The 23,331-nt window shown below is 40.1% G+C and overlaps 1 protein-coding gene across 8 annotated transcripts in view; it reads right to left on the bottom strand.

The window, feature by feature from the left end:
* The window catches only part of FARP1 (FERM, ARH/RhoGEF and pleckstrin domain protein 1), a 329,042-nt gene that overhangs the window by 272,825 nt on the left and 32,886 nt on the right, over positions 1–23,331 (bottom strand). For all 8 annotated transcript variants that reach the window (XM_037896136.2, XM_037896146.2, XM_043534898.1 and 5 more), the window contains exon 2: positions 3,749–3,944. In XM_037896136.2, the coding sequence (XP_037752064.1) occupies positions 3,749–3,919 (171 nt within the window). In that variant the 5' untranslated portion in view covers positions 3,920–3,944. The remainder of the gene's footprint in view (positions 1–3,748; positions 3,945–23,331) is intronic.

Raw genomic sequence — 23,331 nt, 5'->3', positions numbered from 1 at the left:
TCTCTAATGTTTTTCCTTTAAACTATTTTGCTTCTTAAGCATTTGCTTGAAGAGAGGTGTGGGGGAGGGCATAAAGGTTGCATTCTTTTTGCTTTTTTATGGTATATAGAGGAAGTCAGAGAGGTTGTAGGGGTGTGTGCATGTATTGGGGGAAGGTAGGAATTCTGCATGTTTGTTTTTATTTTTTACCATAAAACATCAGTAATGTCTTATGTTTCCCTGTTTTGCTTGAGGTCTCTCTCAGGAGAGACACGTGGATTGGGAACTTTTTCAGCCCTGGGGTGAATCCTGAACACAGATCCTCCTTGCAAAAGCAGGAAAAGATCTCAGTTATTCTACTCCTTTCACAGCCTCCCAATGAATAACTCCAAGCTCTGCTCTGTTGCTCCTCAGCTTTCCATAGCAGCAGCAGCATCAAATGGACATGACTCTTGACAGTTTCACAATTTCCCATATGATTCTGAATAGCAGCACTGAAACTGATCAAAATCTTGATAGTCTGCTGCTGCTATTGTTGCTTGGCAATGCTATGAACACCACCATTGCTGGAACTGTCATCTTTTGATTCCGGAATTCAACATTGCATCAATTTATGCTCAGTTCAGTTTGGAAGGATATCCTCCAAACCACAAGGGCTAGAACCTAATTCTCTTTAAAATGAAAGCTTAAATTTTGTAGAAGTTAGTGGCTTAGGCCTTTCTCACTCACAAGAGGGCTCTCCCACTTGACACTAAAGAGCAAGTGCGGTGGATTTCAAGCTGTGTGTGTGTATGTACAGAAGTGTACATGTACTCCATTCTTTTTCTGTGCTTCCATGCTTATAAAAAGTAGTTTATTAAAATGCTGTTAGTTACTTTCCTTTTAAATGCATATTGCATCATTTTGGTTAAATTGGGAAGCTTTTTAATTTTAATGGGAAAATGGGTTTCCCAGCAGGAGCAAACATCCCAAACTAGAGAGGTATTAAGATTTTTATCATCATTAAAGGAAACATATAATGAATGTTGTTTACTAAGTTAAAATGTATTGTAAATATTATAAATGATGTAGAGTGGAGTCTAAAATCCATCTGAAATAGTAAAAAGGATTTGGCATGTATGTAGATGGGACTGAAAAATTAATGTGTTCTTGAAGCACGGGAGGAGAATGAAAGCACTGTTTAGAGAGGAGTTGTGGTTGATTATACAGCACTATAATTGTATATAAATTCTTTTAAATGCAAAAACAAAAAAACCACCACCTTTGCCACCTCCTCCAAAGACCTTACAAATAAAGGCCTGCAAAATCTCAAATCCCACTAGCTGCCCTGTGCAAGCATGCCAATAAGGCTTCATGCAAGTGCAGGGGTCTGCCTGAGTGGATGCAGTTGCAAGACCAAAGCCTCAAAATACACCTGTTTTGAAGCAATCTGCACAGAAAGTTGCATGGACCTAGCTCTTCCAAATGTCAGTGAAGGGTAAAGAGCACAGACAGGTCATGCTTCCTAACTGCATGTCTTCTGATACAGCAGTTGGAAAAATATTGTTTTCTAAAATCGCTGGAGGGAAAGTTAGAGTTGTAATAGCTTTTTGCATTAGGCTGTTACCCACATTCAACTCTGAAACGTCTTCTGAGAGGAGTTTGATCTCAGGATAATTCTTAGCGAATGCTTATGTGCAACACAAATATGGGGTATGATTTCTCACAACCCATGTCTTTGTTCTGTATGTCAGAGATGCTATCAGTCAGAAGAAGAATGAATTTCTAGAATGATGGTGAAGCTTGCACTATACTTAATGGGGAAAAGCATACATTTAACTAGCTCCTAGGATTTCAAACTATATCTCCTTTGGACTGGGATGGGGACTTGAAAAATATTTACTATATTGCACTTGTCAGATTTTTATAAACATTCTAAACTGTACACAGGGAATATCATCAATATAATGAGTTAGACACAGCACATTTCCTAAGATTAGTAATTTACTTTATTTAGCAGATCAGTTCATAAATACTAATGTCAGAGAGCATTCCAAAATTAGGAAGAACTGAAACTAAAATACTTCAAAAAAATAATTTAGCAACCAGCTAAAATAGAACAAAAACACCAAAAGCTAAAAAAGGTAGGTGGTTTTCAACAGTATCTCTCTCTCTTTGGGTGAGTCATGCAACTTTCCTGGTCAAATTTCCCACATCTCTAAATCAGGGACAACTATATCATAGCACTTTTCATAGGGAAATCTCAGTATGTTTCATTAAATTAATAGATTACAATTTTATACATAGGAAATTGAGCCAGAGAAGTTAGGGAAGTTGCGCAAGGCCACATAGCATCTCAGGTTTCAGAGTGGTAGCTGTGTTAGTCTGCATCAGCAAAAAATCCCAGGAGTACTTGTGACACCTAGAGACTAACAAATGTATTTGGGCATAAGCTTTCGTGGGCTAAAACCCACTTCACTGGATGCATGCAGTGAAAAATACAGTAGGAAGATATATACACACACAGAGAACATGAAAAAATGGATGTTGCCATACCAATTGTAACAAGACTAATCAATTAAGGTGGGCTACTATCAGCAGGGGGAAAAAAACCTTTTGTAGTGATAATCAGGATGGCCCATTTCAAACCGTTGACAAGAAGGTGTGAGTAACAGTAGTGGGGGCGGGCAGAATTAGCATGGGGAAATAGTTTTTTACTTTGTGTAATGACCTATCCACTCCCAGTCTTTATTCAAGCCTAATTTAATTGTGTCCAGTTTGCAAATTAATTCCAATTTGGCAGTTTCTTGTTGGAGTCTGTTTTTGAAGTTTTTTTGTTGGAGAATTGTGACTTTTAGGTCTGAAATTGAGTGAACAGGGAGGTTGAAGTGTTCCCCGACTGGTTTTTGAATGTTGAGAACAGAACCCAAGTTTCCTGCATCATACTCACTGAACTATGGTACCTCTGAAAAAATACATACATTCTGGTATGCTTCGTTAACCACAAAAATAATATTTAAGATATTTCACTGTTAAATGCTATAAGCACACAAATCTTCAATGGCCTGTTAAATATCACTGATCACAGAGTTACGTTAACCTTTTTTTGGGTCATTCCGAGTCACATGTAAAGGATGGTTGGTCTTCAAAACAAAACTAGGAACACTTCTCTCTCTCTCACACACACACACACCCACCCCCCCAGTTGTATTTCCTCATTTAGCAAATACAACTTAGATAAATTACAAAAATTAATGCATGGAAAGGAAACTTCAGTTATGCCCAGAGAAATCCTTTTCCTTGCATGTGAATGCAATAAAAGATTTCTTTTACATTGTTATTTTTAGTAGCAATTTAATTCATGAAAAATCTGATACTTGTAGCAGTCACCACTGCTAGAATATAGGAAATAAAACATCATCATTAGAGATCTATAGTTTAGGTGAACAAAGAGCAAGATACACAGCACTATCACCCAGCACTTATGAAAAATACCAGAAGCTTAGAATGTGGAAGAAACCACTGTCACAACATTTTAAAATATGACTGCTTTGAACTGTTTGAAGCTATTCAAACAGATATAACTATGAGAGTAAGGACAGCCATCTGCTACATTGTTTAATGCTACTCTACTGTACAGCCATACAAATAATGGTGGTACAGGAACAATTGTTTCAATTCAACATGAACCAATTAGCCATCAATGAACCACAGAGTCAGTATTTGGAGATTCAATTCACAAAATACTTTTAAAAATCACTGAATGATCATTTCATTTTCAAACTCTTACCGGAACATCAAAAACTTCCTGGGTATCATCCAGCATCTGGATTTTGACGGAGATAAGTTTTCCTGGAGGTGTCATAGGTAGTTTCTGTCCATGTTCCAACGTACTGATCCCAGCATTTTCCTGAGCTCCTAACCGGGATCCAGCTGTTGGTCTCTGCTCTGTTTCACCCATGTTTCAAAAAACACGTTTCTTAAGTCTGATAGAGGAAGAAGGATAAAGAAAACAGAAAAACAGAAAACTCAGTACTAAAGATAGCTGATCAAAGGCATTAGAGTACATACATTTACACTGGAGAATTGCAAAACAATTAACATTTGATGTAACGCTCTACAAGCTAAATCAGTGATACAAAGGGGAACAAAAATACTCAAACCTCATGCTTTAGGATATAAGCTAATCACCTGCAGGAGTCAAGAAGACTTTTAGGAATGTATCCCATATACCCCATATTACAGCATTGCACAAGGTACAACTTTCACCCTCTTCTAGAGGCCCACTCTGGAAGCAGGATATATGAGAGAGAGACACAAAAAGCAAAGCTTCAAACAATTATAGCAATTTCTATGTTCTTATGAGCCAGACTGTCGACAGCAACAGCTGGTCTAAGATTTGGATGTTGGTGCTGTCCCAGGGTAAGGTGGTCAAGAACTGTGGGAATCAGATTGCTGTAGCATTAGAACAGTAGCAACGGATCTGAAAAAGCAAAATCACCATGGCATAGCCAAGCAAGTGTCAGTTTTGATCTTTCATAGGATCGTGGGAATAGGAGTGAAGACCAAGGAGAGGACCTTGCCACATTACTTTAAAGACACACGTTGCCAGTACCTTCTTGCTCACATAATCCCCCACAGAAATTACAATTTCTTGTTTGCATTTAAGGCAGGTCAACCCTAGTGAACTAGATGTTAAGAGACTTGCTATTTGAGTTTCCATTCAACTGCCACACTACTCTACAACAGCACACTTCCAGCATACAAACTGTCCTATTCTACAAGGACAAGAGCTGCGATGATCTGGGACAGCATGATTTTTCATTACCTTGCATGACTTTGAATTTTCTTATTTAATTCAAGGGTCATTCATTTTATTTGGCAAACCTCACATCATTCTAGAATTTTATTTCACTCTTTTCCTTTGTCTTGTGACATCAAACTGGGTTTCTGATGGAGCCTGCTGCTACTGTCTATTTGTCTAGCTTGGTAATTGCATTTCCATTCCTCATGCCTTTTATATGCTGATCAATGACCACTAACAAGCATGTCACAAACAGGAAGAATGGAAATGTAACTTTACAGCTGAACAAACATGCAGCAGCAATAGAGCCGATCATTTTACTTGGGGTCAAAATGCTGGGGAACTTACGGAAAAAATATCAGAAAGGAACTACAAATGATATATTAGCACAACATATTATCAGTGCCACAAAATATTGAAAAGAAATTGGAATATCAAAATAAAATACCATCACCTCTGTAAGAACAGATGAGTGGAGTGAAAACAGTTCTGCTCATGCAGAATACTTGTTTTATGCCACATCACTTTTCCAAGTACTTAAAAACACTTAATTTGCAGTGAAGAGGAGATTTTCCTCTTCCCAAATAAACTGTCCACACTGATATTTTCATATGCACAAGGTGGCCTGGGGATCCAACTTCAAAATACCATTATTAGACACTGCAGTGCCAACTTGCAAATGTGGCGAGTAAGCTGGGTGGGAGGACAGCGCAAGAGCGGGTTATGGGAGAACACAATTCCACCCTTACAATTGAACAGGTACAACTGAGGGGCATAAAAGCAAAAAAAAACTTCAGACAGCACACCTAAAGATCCTGGGATGATTTAGTTAGTGTTGGTCCTGCTTTGAGCAAGGGATTGGACTAGATGACCTCCTGAGGTCTCTTCCAACCCTAATCATCTATGATTCTATGAAGATGTCCCTATGGGAATATACAGTTTTGTCTGTACAACAAGTTGAGAACTTGTGCAATGGAACACAGAAGGGACAGACCGTGCTAAGTGTCAGTACGGAGATGATGTTAATATATAATTTAATCAAGTGCAAGCCAAATGTTAACATGAGTCAAATCATTTCAAATTTATTTATGAATCAGGAGTGTTCCTCAAAAATAGAGGATCTGAAAGTGTCTCCATGAGACAGGAAATGCAACATTACAGCAAAATATAGAAGGTAAAAGCTACCCAAGTGATGCTTCCATTATTACCAGGGTAGATTTTAAATCCTTTACCCACACACCCACACCATAATGAAGATAACAGGACTACAGTTCTTATGGGAAAAAAACAATTATTCCGGGGAGAAAATAAAAGTAAAAAACAGCAGCCAACATAGCTCCAGGAGAATCTGCTCAACAACAGGTACTCTGACACCACAGCAATAAGTCCAATATAAATTCCTAGATTAGAGAGCTATTATCCTATAAAGGACAAGGGGGAAAACAAAGGGACTGTCTACACTATGAAACTAAGTGTTTCTGCCTGGTTATTTAATGTTGCTGAAGCCTAGAGCTAAAGCATTAAATACTTATTTCTACTTCAGGGTCCTTGGGTACTACTAATTGGGATTAGGGCCCCATTATGGTAGGTGCTGTACAAACACAACAAAAACAGTCCCTGCCTCAGAGAGCTCACAGTCTAGAATTTGGCTAGTAAGAGCAGTAAATACTAAACAAATTGAGGGAAAGGAGGGGACAAGATAACAGTAGTGACAGGTGAAGTTAGATACGTTAGTAATCATGCATTTTATCCCAGTTACAAACTGTCACCTTATTCCTGAACACACCTCCCCACCCGCTTAACTTTAAATTAAGCGCATGATTAAGTGTTCGCGGGACCAGGGCCTCGGTTTGTTTCCATCCACACATTAAGAACAAAAAGATGTTAAAAACCATGCTTAATCATGTGAATTTATAGTGGTTTAGACAGATACAAAACCAGTTTAAATTTGCAAAGAAAAGATATACAAAGAAAGGTGAAAAGAAAAGAAATGGTGTAAACATTAAAGAAGACAGTGAACTGTTTAGAGTAGCAAAAAAGGTATAACTAGGAGTAACAAGAAGAATGAAAAATTTCTGCAACAGTAAGAAATCAGATTATCCATTTGAAATAAAGAAAGATACCTTTTCTGAATATAAGTGTTGTACATTATTTATTGGTTAATGGTTTGCTTTCATACTCAAGTGATATTAAACCTATTTGTGCTTAGAAAGTGAAATTTCTAAAAAGTATTGTGCTGATTTATTTTAATAAACCACACACACACACACACACACACACACAAAATGCTTGCTTAAGGACAAAGTGCAACAGTAGATTTATGTGTAACTGGAGATTATAGGCATAGCAGTGATGAAAGAGCCCATGATGTAATTCAGACATAATGCATATGGTTAAAAGTCAGTGTAGTGAGTGGCAAATATTCAAGCCATGCCAAGTGAAGTGACTAAATCAGCTATGTTGTCTGGGAAGTGAAGACTAGAGAAAATACAAGTAATCAAAATTCATCTCTTGAGTTGGAGTCACCACTCATCAGGTAGGACAATCCAGACTAAAAATACCCAGACGAGGGATTTACATTTTTTAAAATAAAAAATAAAAACATTCGGAAAGAAGGGGTTGTGAAGGGAAGTCTACAGCAGACCAGCTGTTCTGTTTTAAAGTTTTGTTTTGTTTTTTTTTTTTTTTTTAAATAGTTCCACGATTCTGCTGGTCTTTCACTGTTCCTTATCAAGAAATTGAGAATTTTCAGAAGCTCCTTCACAAAGAGGGTCAGTTTCCTAATTTTTATCATAACAAAGGCAAACAGAAAAAAAATTAAAGAGCTACTTCAAACCATCAACATCTAGGTCACTAATAAATGTACATGCACCATATTATGTGTTATTCAAAAATTCTCCTCATGTGTGCTTATAACTACAAAAAGGTTCCAAAACAAAAAATTTGCATTTCAACACCGACAGAAATCCAGCAGATTTTCATTAGGTTGGTGGACAGGACTGTGGAAAGCAATGAAGTACATGACCGCATTTTTAAAAGAGAAATGTGGGAAAAGCATAAGATTTACCAAAAAATTTAGAAACTGAAAGTTAAGAGGATTCTTTTAATGGAGAAATATTTTGAAAGGGGTGGGTGTGATCCTTTGTCACCCAACGTTTCAAATTTGGTTGTCTGACAAGAAAACGCGGTTATCCCAATTTGCAGGCTCTGTTCTCATTCTCCCAATGAAATATTGTTGATGATTCTATTGCCAACCACATTTCTAAGTGTTCCGTTTATTCTGTTTTGGATTACTGAGCCAGGATGTCATTTTAAGTTGTTTTTAGTGGGTCTGTTTCCACTTGGTCTTATCCTTTATTTCCCTGCTTTAGTATAAAATCAAATGCCACTCTATTCTGACAGATCACAACCCAAATCATATAGATTCTGGAGTAACAAGCCCTTAACAGCAACAGCTTCAAGCACATAAACCTAGTTTTTCCATAGCTTTGTCTCTAAAGACCCAGAAACATTTACCCCTTCAAATTTGTCACCCCAAAGGATAATTTTTCAGACATAAAGGCCAAGATAGTCTCATACTGCTACAATTTCCAGAACCACAAATTCTAGCTTTTACAAAGCTTCAGAGATCCTTTCCTTGAAGAAGAGACAGAGGTCAGCCATGGTGAAAGAATGCACCCAATCACCCTGCCTTGATCTCCTTCAGAATACAATTGTGTTACCTTATATCTTGACTCAATTTTTGCAACGTTTCAAATGGAGGATACTCAAATGATAACTTTTTATCATTATCTTTAATGCTCTGCCTTGATTAGCAATCCAGTGCACAGTGCCAAAATAGATCACAGTCATCTCAAAGTCAAATTTGTCTTTCAAAATACACTCAAGCTATTCATTATGGCAATAGTCTATTTTGTGGTCCAGAACAACAAGCACAAAGTATCTTGTCTATACTTACCTTGTATACCATTCTATTATCCTAAATTCACCATTACATCTAAATTCAGGCCAAACAGTTTTAATTTGAGCTCTGTTGTCTTCATTACCACAAGTCTTAAAGCCGTTTACAATTTACCACAAGCTATCCCAGATTCCAAGTCTCCTACTGTACGTTAGCACAGAGTACAAGGATTCCCATCCTACACAAATCTAAAGTCTGCTATCTCTTGCTCAGCTATGTGCCTGCCAGTGAATCCATCAACAAGTGCAATAATAAACAGATTTTTGCATGTGTTTGAGACACTTGCCGAGTGTTGCACTCCATGAGTATTAATATTTTGGTCTGTAAGTTGCAAGGTATTTCAAATTCTCTAAAACTAAAATTATGTTAAATGATTGTGTGACTGGTGTTAAACTGGCAGATTTTTTTGATCCCCTCATGGTATGTTTTTCAGAGCAATCTACGACTGGGAGTGTCTTGCAGACACAGGGACACATTTTTGCTTCCGTGAATTTCACACGAGCAGCACAGCAGTCATGTACACGTAGAGGAGATTAATTAACACAACCTCATACACAATAACGAGAGGTTTGCCCTTATCAGAAAGCTTCTTGTGCTTTCTGCAAGCTACACAAAACATTTGATTCCAAGGATATTTGACTTTCCCTGAATTCAGAAGAACTTGTCTGTGTTATTCATATTCCTTAGCATTTTTTTTTTGCCATGTTATGTACAATTTACTTGACCTAGAGCTTTCCATGTTACCTGCTGTTGATAGAGGCCATTTGTTGTTTTTAAAGCCTTTTGTTTTGGACTCCTCCCCACACACCTGCCCATCCCCAAACAAGCAAAAACATCAGAAAAGGGTGATCTTGTGTGTTCTAGATATTTTCCAAATATATAAGTAAGTTAACCAGGTCTGTGAATAGAGTTTTGGATTTGTTGGTGCTTTTTTCAACAAATGCATGGCTTCAATAGGTAGTGTGTAGATTAATGACTGAATTTGAGAGTTAAACTTTGTGGTCCTAGAACAGGGGTGGGCAAACTACGGCCCGCGGGCCACATCTGCAGGACTGTCCTGCTGGCCTCTGAGCTCCCGGCCGGGGAGGCTCATCCCCGGCCCTTCCCCCACTGTCCGCGCTCCCCAGCAGCAATGGCGCCGCACGGGCAGCACACCTTGCGCCCGCCCACCTCCCAGGGTTTCAAAATAAGCTTGTCCTGCCGCTCTGAGCGGCATGGTAAGGGTAAGGGGTGGGGGGGTTGGGTAAGGGGCAGGAGGCCCCGGGGGACAGTCAGGGGACAGGGGGGGTTGGATAGGGGATGGGGGTCCGGTCGGCCAGGGGACAGGGAGCGGGGGGGGCGGGGTTGGATAGGCTTGGGAGTCCTGGGGAGGGGGGTTAGGGGGCAGGAAGTGGGAGAGGGTGAATAGGGGGTGGGGGCCAGGTTGTTTGGGGAGGCACAGCCTTCCCTACCTGGCCCTCCATACCGTTTCGCAACCCCAATGTGGCCCTCGGGCCAAAAAGTTTGCCCATCCCTGTCCTCGAAGCAGAAGTTACATCACAGGCTTGCACCTGCAAACTAAACATGAGGGGCTGACAGTCTACGATTCTGTGAACCCCCAGCCGAGACTGGGAGCCCATTCTTTTCTGCAGTGTGTCATATACACACAGAATCAGCCCCTATTTTGTAGTTCTGTGATTTTTTTTTATTAATAATGACTACAAGCCACATATTCTCGCCTGAGACATTGTGTACCAGTATTCAACCCAGCTACTTATTTCTTAAGAACGGGACTATTTCAGAGTTTTTCCCCAACTGCTGTATGGCAGTAGTAAATAATTGTAGCATATTCTTATGTATGCTTTTGGCATGTTTTTATCTCATGGGAAATGTCTACATTTTTGGTACTTTCGGTTGGGTATGACTTTCCATTTCCAGATACTTTCAGAATTCTGCTTAATCTGATTTCCTTCCAGGTTTCGTTTCTTTTCTTTCCTCCCCTCTATAACTAGGCTCCACGTAAGGAGTTGTATGGGTGAATGAGCATAGAACATTCCAGCTGGTGCAACAGCTTTATTTATGCAGAGTGACTGCATGAAAGAGCACACAGGAGTTTTGGAAAGAACTTCTAATTGCATCAAAAGAGATCTATATTAATATTGAACTGAAAAGCTTCTTTGAGATTTTACCCACTTTCACTCACGCTTTTCACATGACAAACCAAGGGTAGTGTTGGTCACCTAGTTGATCATTAGCTTGGGCTGTGACTGAAAAAATGAGACTAGAAGCTTTACGTTCTTTTTATGATCATCTATAGCACTTCAGCAGTAATATAAATCTTTTATAATTTTTGCAATGGTATGATGTGGTTATAACCCCTATGATGCAGTTGTACCCTTATTTTAAAAAAATGCTACAAGCATTCCAAAGTAATCGTCCCAAACCACTACAACTTTAATCCTGTCCTCCAAAGTGCTTGCAAGCCCTCCCAGGGTGGTGTCATCTGCAAATTCTATAAACATACTCTCCATTCCATTACCCAAGTCATTAATAAAAATATGACTATTACTGGGCCTAGGACTGACCCCTGCAAAACCCCACTAGGTAAGTCTTCCCAGTTTGACAGCAAACTTGAGAATGGTCTTTCAACCAGTTATGCACCCACCTTATAGTTATTTCATGCAGACCATATTGCCCTAATTTGCTTATGAGGGTGGCATCAGTCTTTCTAAAATGGCATCTAAAGTCACACTTATTAAGACTTTTACTTGAACACAGGCTTTGCACTTCCACTTTAATTCAATGGAATCAGATTTATCAAAACAAAAAAAAACTGAATGAAGAGATCAATATGTAGAAGCTGCCAATAAATGTTTAAACAATTGGAACATGGTGCATGACTTCAAACAGAATAATAGCTTAAAGATTTTAAGTTGTTTCTCATTGAAAATACTTCATCAAAGATACACTTCAGCTACTGTAAAATACCATGGCAAGTAACATTCCTGTGTTAGTTTTTCTGATACAACAATTAATACTTAGAATAGTATATGCTGAAATTATTCCTAGGCTCTTGATTCTTAAATAACTTTAGAAGCCTATTAAAGAATAAACCAACTTAACTAACTTCTTTGAAGCAGAAGTTTGTGACTTTTGTGTCTATTACTTGTAGAGAAACTCATACAGGCAGTGTGAGAAAGTTCAAAAGATTTCAAAATGTGAAGGGGAAAAAATTAATATTCTAAATCTACCCAAGTCCACTCAATGACAGAAGATATTTTTGTAGCTTTGCTCAAAATTTCTCTCATTAGGCATCAAGGATTCAGTAACTCCCTTCATCTCCCACATCTAAATTCCAGATTGTTGCTAGAGACAAATATATTATAGGTAGTGCTGGTAGCACTGCCTATTATTAGGGTTGCCAGACACTTCCCATATACGATTCTGCTTTCAGTTGCTTGTAACTTTTCCAAAATTTAACCAGTTAGGCTGGGAGTCTGCGCTGACATTCTGGAAAATTTCAGCTAAAACTGTCCTGACATTTCCAAGAACAAGGCGCGGGAAAGATACATTTTGTCCATGTTAAATTCTGGTGATTTTTTTTTTTAAATGCTCCATGTTCTAGAGCAGACTTGAAATTTGGCATGGGGGTAGCCTGTGTGTCAAGTATGTGCTTTCTGCAGCTCCCATGAAAATTAAGCCAAAGTTGGCTAAATTTTGAGCCTCTACTGAACATGTGCGAACTGTGATTTTTCAGAGATGTGCAAGAGCTAGAGAGCTAAATAAAATCTCTCTGAAGTGTCTATCCTCACTCAAGGCTCTCGGATCATCTAGTGCTGACCCAAACGTGCATGCAGCATCCCCACAGAGCTACGGAGCAGGCTCCAGCCCAGGACAACGGCATCTGAAAAGGATCTTCCCTGAAACAGCTGCTCCCACCTGCTACTGGACAAGCATCAAAACTAAGAGGAGGGAGCTTGTCCCTCCTAAGTTCTCAATGATCCTACTACTGGCACCGAGCCCACATGGAGGAGAAAGCCATCTGACTCAAATGCAGAGGGAACAAGCGCCAGACCAGGAGTGTGGGGGATAAGGAGGGAAAGGATTACATTGTGACAATGAGCCTGGTGAAACCGGATCTGGGAAAGGGAGGGGCAGGGTTTATGACTGGCAATTGAAGAGGAAAGACTGGGACTAGGAACCAGGGGGAGAGCACAGAGAGGAGGGGAGACAGATCTCACAAGGAGCTGTGGTGCCTGAAGAGAACTGGGACAGGCAGGACAAGAAGGCTGGGATTAGGTGTGAGGAGAGGGAAAGACTGGGAGTTGTCAGGACTTAGATGGAGAGGGAAAGGAGACTGGGATGAGAAGCTTGAGGAGTGGAGCTCAGTAAGTGAGATGAATGGGACGGAAGAGAATCAAGGGGTAGGGAAGAGACAGGACTGGGGCTGCTACAGGGTCAGGTTGGAGGGGACAAGGCAGAAGGGCTCAAGGCCAGGGGAAAACAGACAAAAGGATCTGTGCTCATGTGTTGGGGTATACAGACCCCCACACAGACAGCCAGGAAAATGTTAACAGATTGACCAGTTACTCCTCCAACGGCGACTAGGGGGCCAATTAGCAACAGCTGGCGTAAACGGCTGGTCTCGATTACACTACAGACACTACTGCAGCTGTGCTGCTGTAGTGGCCTCGTGCAGACACTGCTAGAGCAGTGGAAAGGATTTTCCCGTCATACTGGTCAATCCACGCCCTTGAGAGGTGGCGAGGGATTGTACGGAGCAAACCTTAGCTGTCTAACATAGGGTCTCTGGTCCAGAACCCAGAGGTGAGGGCAGAGCAGAGTCAGGCCTGGGTCCACTCTCCGACACCACCCCAGGCAACAGGGCTAGCCTCACAACTAAAAGAAGCAGAGACTGAGGAGTCTGAGATGGAGGCTGAAGGTCTGGCATAAGGGCCATTAGACTTTGAGTTTTACCTGTGTAGACTTTTCTGTTACCCCAGAAATGGAGACTGAACACGAAGGGCCAGGCCAGGGAAGGTGCAGATGGCTACAGCACCAGATGACAGACAGCAAGGGGCACTGCAGTAGAAGAACCCCTGCAATGTCACGTCCCAGCACAAAAAGGTGCTCTCGCAGTGAGTTTGCCCCAAGACAGCCTACTAAAATATACTCCCTGCCAAACCCTGAAATGGAACCCAAGATTTAAGGGTCTCATTTTCCTCTGCTGTCAGCAAATATCCATGTAACCCACTGGCAAAGTATGTATTTCATTCCTCTCTAGGGCAGATCCACACAGAGGAAGACAATCTATTACTGCTATTAGTTACTCTATTAGTTCAAGTGGCACACGTCTGTGTGATGGATCTGAACATAAGAACAGCCATACTGGGTCAGACCAAAGATCCATCTAGCCCAGTTTCCTGTCTTCTGACAGTGGCCAATGCCAGGTGCCCCAGAGGGAATGAACAGAACAAGTAATCATCAAGTGATCCATCCCCTATTTCCCAGTCCCAGCTTCTGGCAAACAAAAGCTAGGGACACCATCCCTGCCCATCCTGGCTAATAGCCATTGATGGACCTATGCTCCATGAGCTTATCTAGTTCTTTTTTGAACCCGGTTATAGTCTTGGCCTTCACAACATCCTCTGGCAAGGAGTTCCACAGGTTGACTGTCCGTTGTGTGAAGAAATACTTCCTTTTGTTTGTTTTAAACCTGCTGCCTATTAATTTTATTTGGTGACCCCTAGTTCTTGTGTTACGAGAAGGAGTAAACACCACTTACTTTCTCCACACCAGTCATGATTTTATAGACCTCTATCATATCCCCCCTGAGTAGTCTCTTTTCCAAGCTGAAAAGTTCCAGTCTTATTAATCTCTCCTCATACAGAAGCTGTTCCATACCCCTGATCATTTTTGTTGCACTTTTCTGAACCTTTTCCAATTCCAATATATCTGTTTTGAGACAGGGCGACCACATCTGCACACAGTATTCAAGATATGGGAGTACCATGAATTTATAGAAAGGCAATTTGATATTTTCTGTCTTCTTATCTATCCCTTTCTTAATGATTCCCAACATTCTGTTTGTTTTTTGACTGCCACTGCACATTGAGTGGCTGTTTTCAGAGACCTATCCACAATGACTCCAAGATCTCTTTCTTGAGTGATAACAGCTAATTTAGACCCCATCATTTTATATGTGTAGTTGCGATTATGTTTTCCAATGTCCATTACTTTGCATTTTTCAACAATTAATTTCATCTGCCATTTTGTTGCCCAGTCACCTAGTTTTGTGAGATCCTTTTGTAGCTCTTCACAGTCTGCCTAGGACTTAACTATCTTGAGTAGTTTTGTATCATCTGCAAATTTTGCCACCTCACTATTTACACCTTTTTCCAGATAATTTATGAATATGTTGAATAGGACTGGTCCCAGTACAGACCCTGGGGGACACCACTATTCATCTCTCTCCATTCTGAAAACTGACCATTTACTCCTACCCTTTGTTTCCTATCTTTCAACCAGTTACCGATCCATGAGAGGACCATCCCTCTTATCCCATGACAGCTTACTTTAAGAGCCTTTGGTGAGGGACCTTGTCAAAGGCTTTCTGAAAATCTAAGTACACTATATCCACTGGTTCCCTCTTGTCCACATGCTTGTTGACCTCCTCAAAGAATTCTAGTACATTGGTGAAGCATGATTTCCCTTTATAGAAACCACGTTGACTCTTCCCCAACAAATTACGTTCATCTATGTGTCTGACAATTTTGTTCTTTACTATAGTTTCATATTCTTTACTATAGTGTCACTAAAAATTCCAATCCTGCTGATGACCAATGTTGGAGAAAATACGCTGGCACATGATGAAATCTCTATTTTTTTTTTTTTTTTAAGTTTGCTTTTTTAAGAATCTTTGAAATTACACACAAAAAACCCTAGGTTAAACAGAACATTCTGGTTGAAGAGCTGAGCAGTCAAAAAGTTAGCAAATGCCAGAATTAAGGCTGTCCGTGCAACCTTAATTCACCACCCCTTGTGCATATGCATTATGATATAGTCTTTAATTACATGATCACATACTTCCTCCCTCCCACCCCCAACAGGTCCCCTCCCTCATTCAGTACACAAGATGAACCTGCTCGGTGGATGAATCGGGGTTGTGCAGTTAAGGAAGCTGTTGACTGTAGAATCCCTGCCTCATTTGATGCAGAAGTCAGAAAATGAGTAGTGAATGAGGGAGGAGGTTGCAGGAAGAGAACAGAAGGTCTTGTAGTTAGTTAAGCAGGGGGAATGCTGCTCTGGAGAATTAGATCTATCCCTGCCTCTACTGCAGAGTTCTTGTGTGATGCTAGGCAAGTAACTTAACCCAAATTTGTCAGAGGTGGTCACGAACTGCAGAATCCTCATTTTCAAGATACCCAACTAGAAAACTTGGGGTCCAATATGCGGGAGTGCTGAGCACTCCCACTGCAACTGAAGTCAACGGGAGCTGTGCTTGAATATATAGAGTGCTATAGAATGCCAAGCACTCTGCCAAATCCCATCCTACGCATCTCAGATTGGGCACCCAAAAATCAGTACATACTTTTGATTTTAAATCTCTGTATCTCAGCTCCCCATCTATAAAAATGGGGATACCACCAACCCCATAGTTCATAGGGGGTTTGTGAAGGTAAATTAATGTTTGTGAAGCACATGGATACTATAATGGTGAGAGCCACAGAAAAGCTCTTAAGGAAATTCATAATTCCATCTTCAGAGAAGGGTTTGAATCAGGGTGGATTTGATTTAAATCATGATTTAAATCACTAGTCAGAAAGACTCCATTTAATCATGGATTTTTACATAAAAGTGCATTCTTGTCGGTTGCTATAACCTTAATACATATTCTTCACAACTCAGAGATAGAGGAGACCCAAACTGGGTCTCTTTTACGGCCTGCTACCATTATAGGTTTTCCCTTCTAGTGAGAGAATGGAAAACCTTCAAATCAATGAAGGCTACACTCAGAAAGATCTCAAAACTTCTGGAATATGCTGCTCAAACACTTTCACTTTTGTTTCTACTTCCTGTCCCTCCCTTCTCACATTTCTCTCCAGACTTCTTCTCCTTGTCCAGATCTATTCTGCCCCCAACAATCTTCTATTCAGTGAACTTTTTGAAACTTTGCACTTTTAGATCGAGGTAAGGGATTGACTCTGCGTACACAAATTTGCAGAGAGACAATAGGGTTGAGGTCTGTTATTTCACACCTCTATATATTTATTTATTTAAAAACATTTTTGCTGTTAACAAGCATGTGATCTCTGGAGACACAAATCTACAGTCTGAGAACTGCAAAACTAAGCATCCCTGATGATATCTTCTAGACTTAGCACGGAGTCCCATTGGGTAGATAGAAAGATTAACCTAAATAATCTATACAGAAGCCCCGTAAAGTATGGAATTCATAAGATTGGGTCCCAAATCCATGAACTATGGAAACTCATTTACAAAACTTTTCTTAACCATTACATGAAGACATTGTCTCATACTATAGAAATAGAATTTATAATCCCAATCCCATGAGGATATATCTTTGAGCTATAATGTATCTATCTTTAGATCGGATTTTTTTGATAAAATGCTTTTTGAGGAATAAACCTGATTTTAAAAAAAAATATATATTTTTTTTAAATATCATTGATTTTTATCCACCCTGGTTTGAATGGTGTGCAGTAAATAAGGCCTAGGCCATCCTGTGCACTGAAAAATGCAAGAGTATGAGAATGAGAAGGAAAAAATTGTATCTGACCAGTAACTAAAGACTGTACCATAATGCATATGCACAAGGGGCCTGAATTAAGGTAGCCTGGGTAACCTTAATTCTCCCATTTCTTAATTTTTGAGTGTTTCAACCCCTAATGTTCTTTTAATGTAGTTTTTGGTGTATAATTTTATTTATTGCATGTAATTATATCTGAAGTATTAAAAGGCTGCGACTTGTTAAAGAACATCAAGGGGAAAACTGACTGATGTGAACTTGAATGGCTCAGATGATGAGGCTATTTTTAATTTTATACTTCCTGAATATGAATACTTTAGTTTCCACAAGGACATAATGTGGATATTTGACTCTACTTCTTCTGGGGTGGGGGAAGGGTGGAAAGAGATGTATAAACAGATGTACAATTTGGTTATCAACAGGAAAAGTTATCAATTTGTGTCAGCACTGATGTTATTGATAAAAATAGGAGTGCATACAAAAGAAACAATCAAAAGTACACAGAATCTAATTGTAGCAATATGGAGTCCTCTAAATAAGTAAAGAGAAATTAGGAAAAAGCCACACTGTGCTGGAATATCATATTTCACACGATAAACAGCAGTAATACCGACCCAAATTCCTCTTGATAATCAAACTGTGTGTCTCTCTTGACATAAACATTTCATATTAGTACAATGTTTTTTTCCTAAAGGCCTTTTTAGCAGCAGTCTTCCCTTATGTTGTTTAAGAAATCTGTAGATTGTCTATGAATAAAAAGAACAGAAGAATTACTCTCTCCCTCTTAGCCCGCATCACCTTCTACACCCTGGACTCAGAGCTCTAGCATTTTCAGAAAACAAACAGTCTTAACTCACCCACAAAAAGTTAATGGATAAAGTCAAATTCCAAATTATTCTCTCATCAACGAGCAAGCCAACGAATAAAAGAAATCACGATACACTGCAGCCATCCACTAACTAATGCCTTGGCACTCTGGCACCAAAGCATCTCTCTACCTCTACCCCCACATCCACCCAAAAGTTACTCATGTTTCTCTGACTGCAAAAGCAGCAGAGGGAAGGTAAGAAACTCTGGCATCAGTAACAAAACATACATGCAAACCAGCATAAGGAAGTCTGAATAGTCTAGGCCTTGGTCATGAAAGAGGCTAGCAGAGCCTACTCCTCATTTGTCATAGCAGCCGCTAAATCACACCCCCAGAACTTTGCCAGTTTGCAAATTGCTTGGTCAACCCAGATCACCTCCACTGTACTCCATAACCCATCACCTTTTGCTGTGAGAAACTATCACGCTGCTGCACTGGGAAAATGACATGCACCCAGAGAACACCAGGAACTTCACACTGAACACAGGCCCTGTAACACAATAGCGTCCCCCCCTCTCTCAGATTTTGGCTCATTTATTCAACAGGAAGCAATGCAGGAAATCTAAGCCACCACATGTGATTCCACTCAATGCCCTTTCTGTCTGGTGAGCGAGAGAGATCTAAGAGCATCTGGGGATCCTATTAACAGAAACAGTCAACACCTCTTTTGAAGAGGGGAAAAAAGAAAAATTTACCACCCACCCTAAAGCCAGCAATAGTCCATCCAGTACTCAGCATAACTCATTAACTGCCTCCCAATGTTCAGCCTCCCCTTTCTAAGCAAGCTAACTGAGAAAAGTCTACTACCCAACACAGCTACTGCCAATAGCCTGCATCTCTCCCTGTCAGGTCAGCACACAGGAGAGAAAGACTCCACATGTCAGCACAACCAACAGCACTCAAGGATAATCATCTCCTGGCCACAGACAGAACCATACGTTCATTCTGACATTGCTGGATCTCTCTGCGACAATGGATGCTGTTCATGAAATGCTGCCATCCTGCCCTAGAGAAGCAGCAGGAAAACACCAGGGTAGCTCCTTTTCTCTCAAACCATACCCAGACTGAAGTGATGCACAACAGCTCTACTGCCTCCAGAGCTCTCACCTGTGGAGTTCCATAAGGGTCCATCTTCTCCCTCATCTCATTTAAGATTTATGAGAATGTGCTAGGGGAGATCAAGAGACAACATAGAGCCTCTGTCTGTCTGTTGAGCCTATGCCTTCTTTACAACTAATACCTAAAATCCCCTGGGTGGAGAACTCGACAGAAGATAGGTGAGCCAGACCCAGGCAAAATGGTAATGAAGCTGGAGAGGCCAGAAAGTCCTAGAAGAACATACCACTATCATACTATCAACCTCCTTCAAAGAGGTCTGCCCTGTGATCATCAATGTGTTTTGGTCTGGGGTTCTGGGACATTGCACCCGATAAGGCTTTATGAAAACATGCTTATGAATGTATATATGACATAACTGGAATATGTTTTATGCTACATATGCCATGTAACATATCTGTAAAGGTTATGATCTACTGAATCTATTCATCCTGTTTATATGCATGTATCATTTTTGCATTCGAAGTTATGAATATTGGCTGTGTACTAGTTTGATTTTAAGTAGCCTTAGTAAGGCATTTGGGCAGCTTCTTTAGCAAAGGAATTTGCAAGTTAAGTGCCCAATCAAGAAAAAAACTTAATGGACAATGGATCTTGGAAGACTCCAATCCACATAAGAAGTCTACTTGAGGACGTTCAAGGTAGCATGTGAACCATGGCTGCTACCTGTAAGTTCTGAGTCTTGCATGGACATGTGACTTGTCCATGTGACTCCAAAACTCCATCTTGTAGCTGGAATTCTACACAGGGGGAGGAAGGGGTGTCCACCCACAAGAGAAAGTCTATTTAAACCCCTGGGAGACCCCTCCATTTTGTCTTCAGCTGGCTCAAGAGATAGCCTCTCCACCCCCAAGGATACCTGAAAGAAACTGGAACAAAAGACAGTAACCACCGGGGTGTGAGTGATTGCTGGACCCAGACTAGAAGGAAGCTAGTGTGTAAAAGAGGCTTATTGGAACATCTCTGAGGATGAGATTTTATCTGCATTCAGCTTCTTACTGTATTAGGTTTAGACTTGCGTGTTTTATTTTATTTTGCTTGGTAATTCACTTTGTTCTGTCTGCTATTACTTGGAACCTCTTAAATCCTACTTTTTGTATTTAGTAAAATAACTTTTTACTTATTAATTAACCCAGCGTATGTATTAATACCTGGGGGGGGGGGGGGGCAAACATCTGTGCATTTCCCTTTATCAGTGTTATAGACGGCGAACAATTTATGAGTTTACCCTGTATAAGCTTTATATAGGATAAAATGGATTTATTTGGGGTTTAGATAGACCCCATTGAGAGCTGGGCATTTGAGTGTTGGAGACAGGAACACTTCTTAAGCCATTTTGAGTTAAGCCTGCAGCTTTTGGGGGACATGGTTCGGACCTGGGTCTGGGTTTGCAGCCGGCTAGTGTGTCTGGCTCAAACCAGGCAGGGCACTGAAGTCCCAAGCTGTCAGGGAAAAGAGACTTAGAATTAGTCTCAGCACATCAGTTAGCAGTTCCCAAGAGGTTTTCTGTGAGCCAACCCGTCACAGGTTCTTCCACACTCCTGTCTGCTACTAGATGCTCTTGGGGGTGCGGGAAGGAGATGGAGATGGATAAGGTCAAAAAGATTCCACATTCTGTCTGGTTCTTGACTTGGTCATAGTGATCCATAATGTATTTGTGACTTCTAAGCTGGATCTTTGCATTGCACTGCACCTATGAATGAAAACACCCACCCTTATTCAGTTACAGTTTTGCTAAGAGGTGCTCTGCATGTTATTTCCCCATTAAATGGAGAGTCAAGTTCAAGGTTTTGGTTCTTATCGGCAAAGTTCTCCATGGGACTGGCCCAAGCTACCTAAGGAACCATCTCACTCTAAGATTTTACCATCACACAGCTACATTCCACTTGAACAGTACAAGTTTAAGAGACATGAGAGCAGGAGACAGGGCTTTCTTGGCAACCAGTCTGTAACTGTGAAAGTCACTCTCCAGATGTATTAGGAATCACCCTGAATCTTGCCTCATTCAAATCAAAATGTAAAACAAGTTTTTTTGACCAATCAGTCTCATAACACCCACAACCAACCCACAACAATAAACAATCACACACAAAAAGGAGATCCCACCTACGTTATAAAAGATGGAAAAATAAGAGTTCCTTCCTTTTGTCTTTATTAGACTACATCAGTGATCGGCAACCTTTGGCATGCGACTCACCAGGGTAAGTCTCCTGGCGGGCCGGGCCAGTTTGTTTACCTGCCGCATCCGCAGGTTTGGCCGATCACAGCTCCCACTGGCAGCGGTTCACCATTCTAGGCCAATGGAGGCTGTGGGAAGCGGCGGCCAGCACAACGCACCGCTTCCCGTCAGGAAGGCTTACCCTGGTGGGCCGCGGGCCAAAGGTTGCTGATCGCTGGACTACATAAAGCACACTATACCAGGGTCATTACCATTGTATAAATTCCTCAGAAAGGTCATTTCTATTTCCTTGTAGAGTAGAGGGTGATGTACAATTGTGTATCAATTGAGTGAGTCATGATTGCTACCACTGGAATTGTTTAGTACATCAGTGACCCATATCTACCAAAACCACCACCTATAGTCACATATAGTCAAAATAGCTGACCAAAGTTATCAACTGACATTGATCTAAAAACCAGCAAGAGATTTTTGCCTAGAGCTGGATGAAATATTTTGGGCAGAATTATTCAGCCCCCCACCCCCAAAAAAGACAGATTCAGAGACATCGAAATGTTTCGCCAAATTGTTTGTGTAGAAAAATAAAATTCTGTAAGTCAAAATGAAACATTTTGTTCTTTGGTTCAAATCAACTTTTCATTACAAATTTTCCTCAATTTTATGAAGAAAATTTTATGAAAAAAAAAACAAACATTTTTTGACCTAAAATAATTTTTAACTTTTTGGGATTGCTAGTGAATTGAAAAAAATCTATTATTTGCACAGATCTATTTATGTCCCCTGATAAGCAACATTCAAGGAGGGCCAGAGAACGAGTCTACTCTAGGAGGTCACTGGTGTCCAGATGTACCCGGCATTGAAGAGAAACCATTTTCTCAATTGCCTTACCAAAAAAATAATCCACCATTTGACATTCAATGGAAATTAACAAGCATCCCAACATAGAGATGGTTTCTTAAAAAGGGATGGACCTGTACACGTTAAGAAGTGTATGGTCTCACTAAAAACAAACACATAAAACCGCTAACACAATTGGTAATACTTAGTTATACACAGAACCTTGGACAAAGCTAATGCAATGTTTCATTAACATTTTGCTATATTTGTGATGAGTATTTATTAAAAGATGCCATAATTCCAAAAGCACTTTTAAAACACACAAAAACGCTTCTCGGTCTCCTTTAGAAGATCACACCGCTGAAGAAAAATATGGAGTTTTGGTTACTTATTTATAAAACCTATTAAATGTTATATGCAGACTTAGAAAAAACACAATCTAATTAAAAGATTCACTAAATTTTAAGATATATTTGATACACCTGTAGACTGTTTTCTAAAGCTTCTTAAAGAGACAAGATAAGACATAGCACACTATTAGTGTCCACTGCTTCCTTGAGTATACTTTCTGCTTTGTTTTTGACCAAAGCTAAGGAAAGCATACTTAATAAAATTAATGACTGATCCTTCAAACAACATACTTTAATCATTATTTTTGCCATTTGGATAGGTTCAAAATATCTGTCTACAGCTGATAATTTACAACATTCCATTAAATATCAAAGAATTTCCATTTCATTTTGTGGGATATTTTAAAACTAACAATTGATACTTACATCTTAGAATTTGGTCCAAGGAAACTCATTTCACCTTCTCACATTGCTGATGATATCAAACACATCCTGATTTTAAACCCTCT

Source organism: Chelonia mydas, chromosome 1 (assembly GCF_015237465.2).
Source record: "Chelonia mydas isolate rCheMyd1 chromosome 1, rCheMyd1.pri.v2, whole genome shotgun sequence".
Classification (NCBI taxonomy): domain Eukaryota; kingdom Metazoa; phylum Chordata; order Testudines; family Cheloniidae; genus Chelonia; species Chelonia mydas.
The sequence above is the reverse complement of the archived record's forward strand: the minus strand, read 5'-3'. Positions and strand labels throughout refer to the sequence as shown.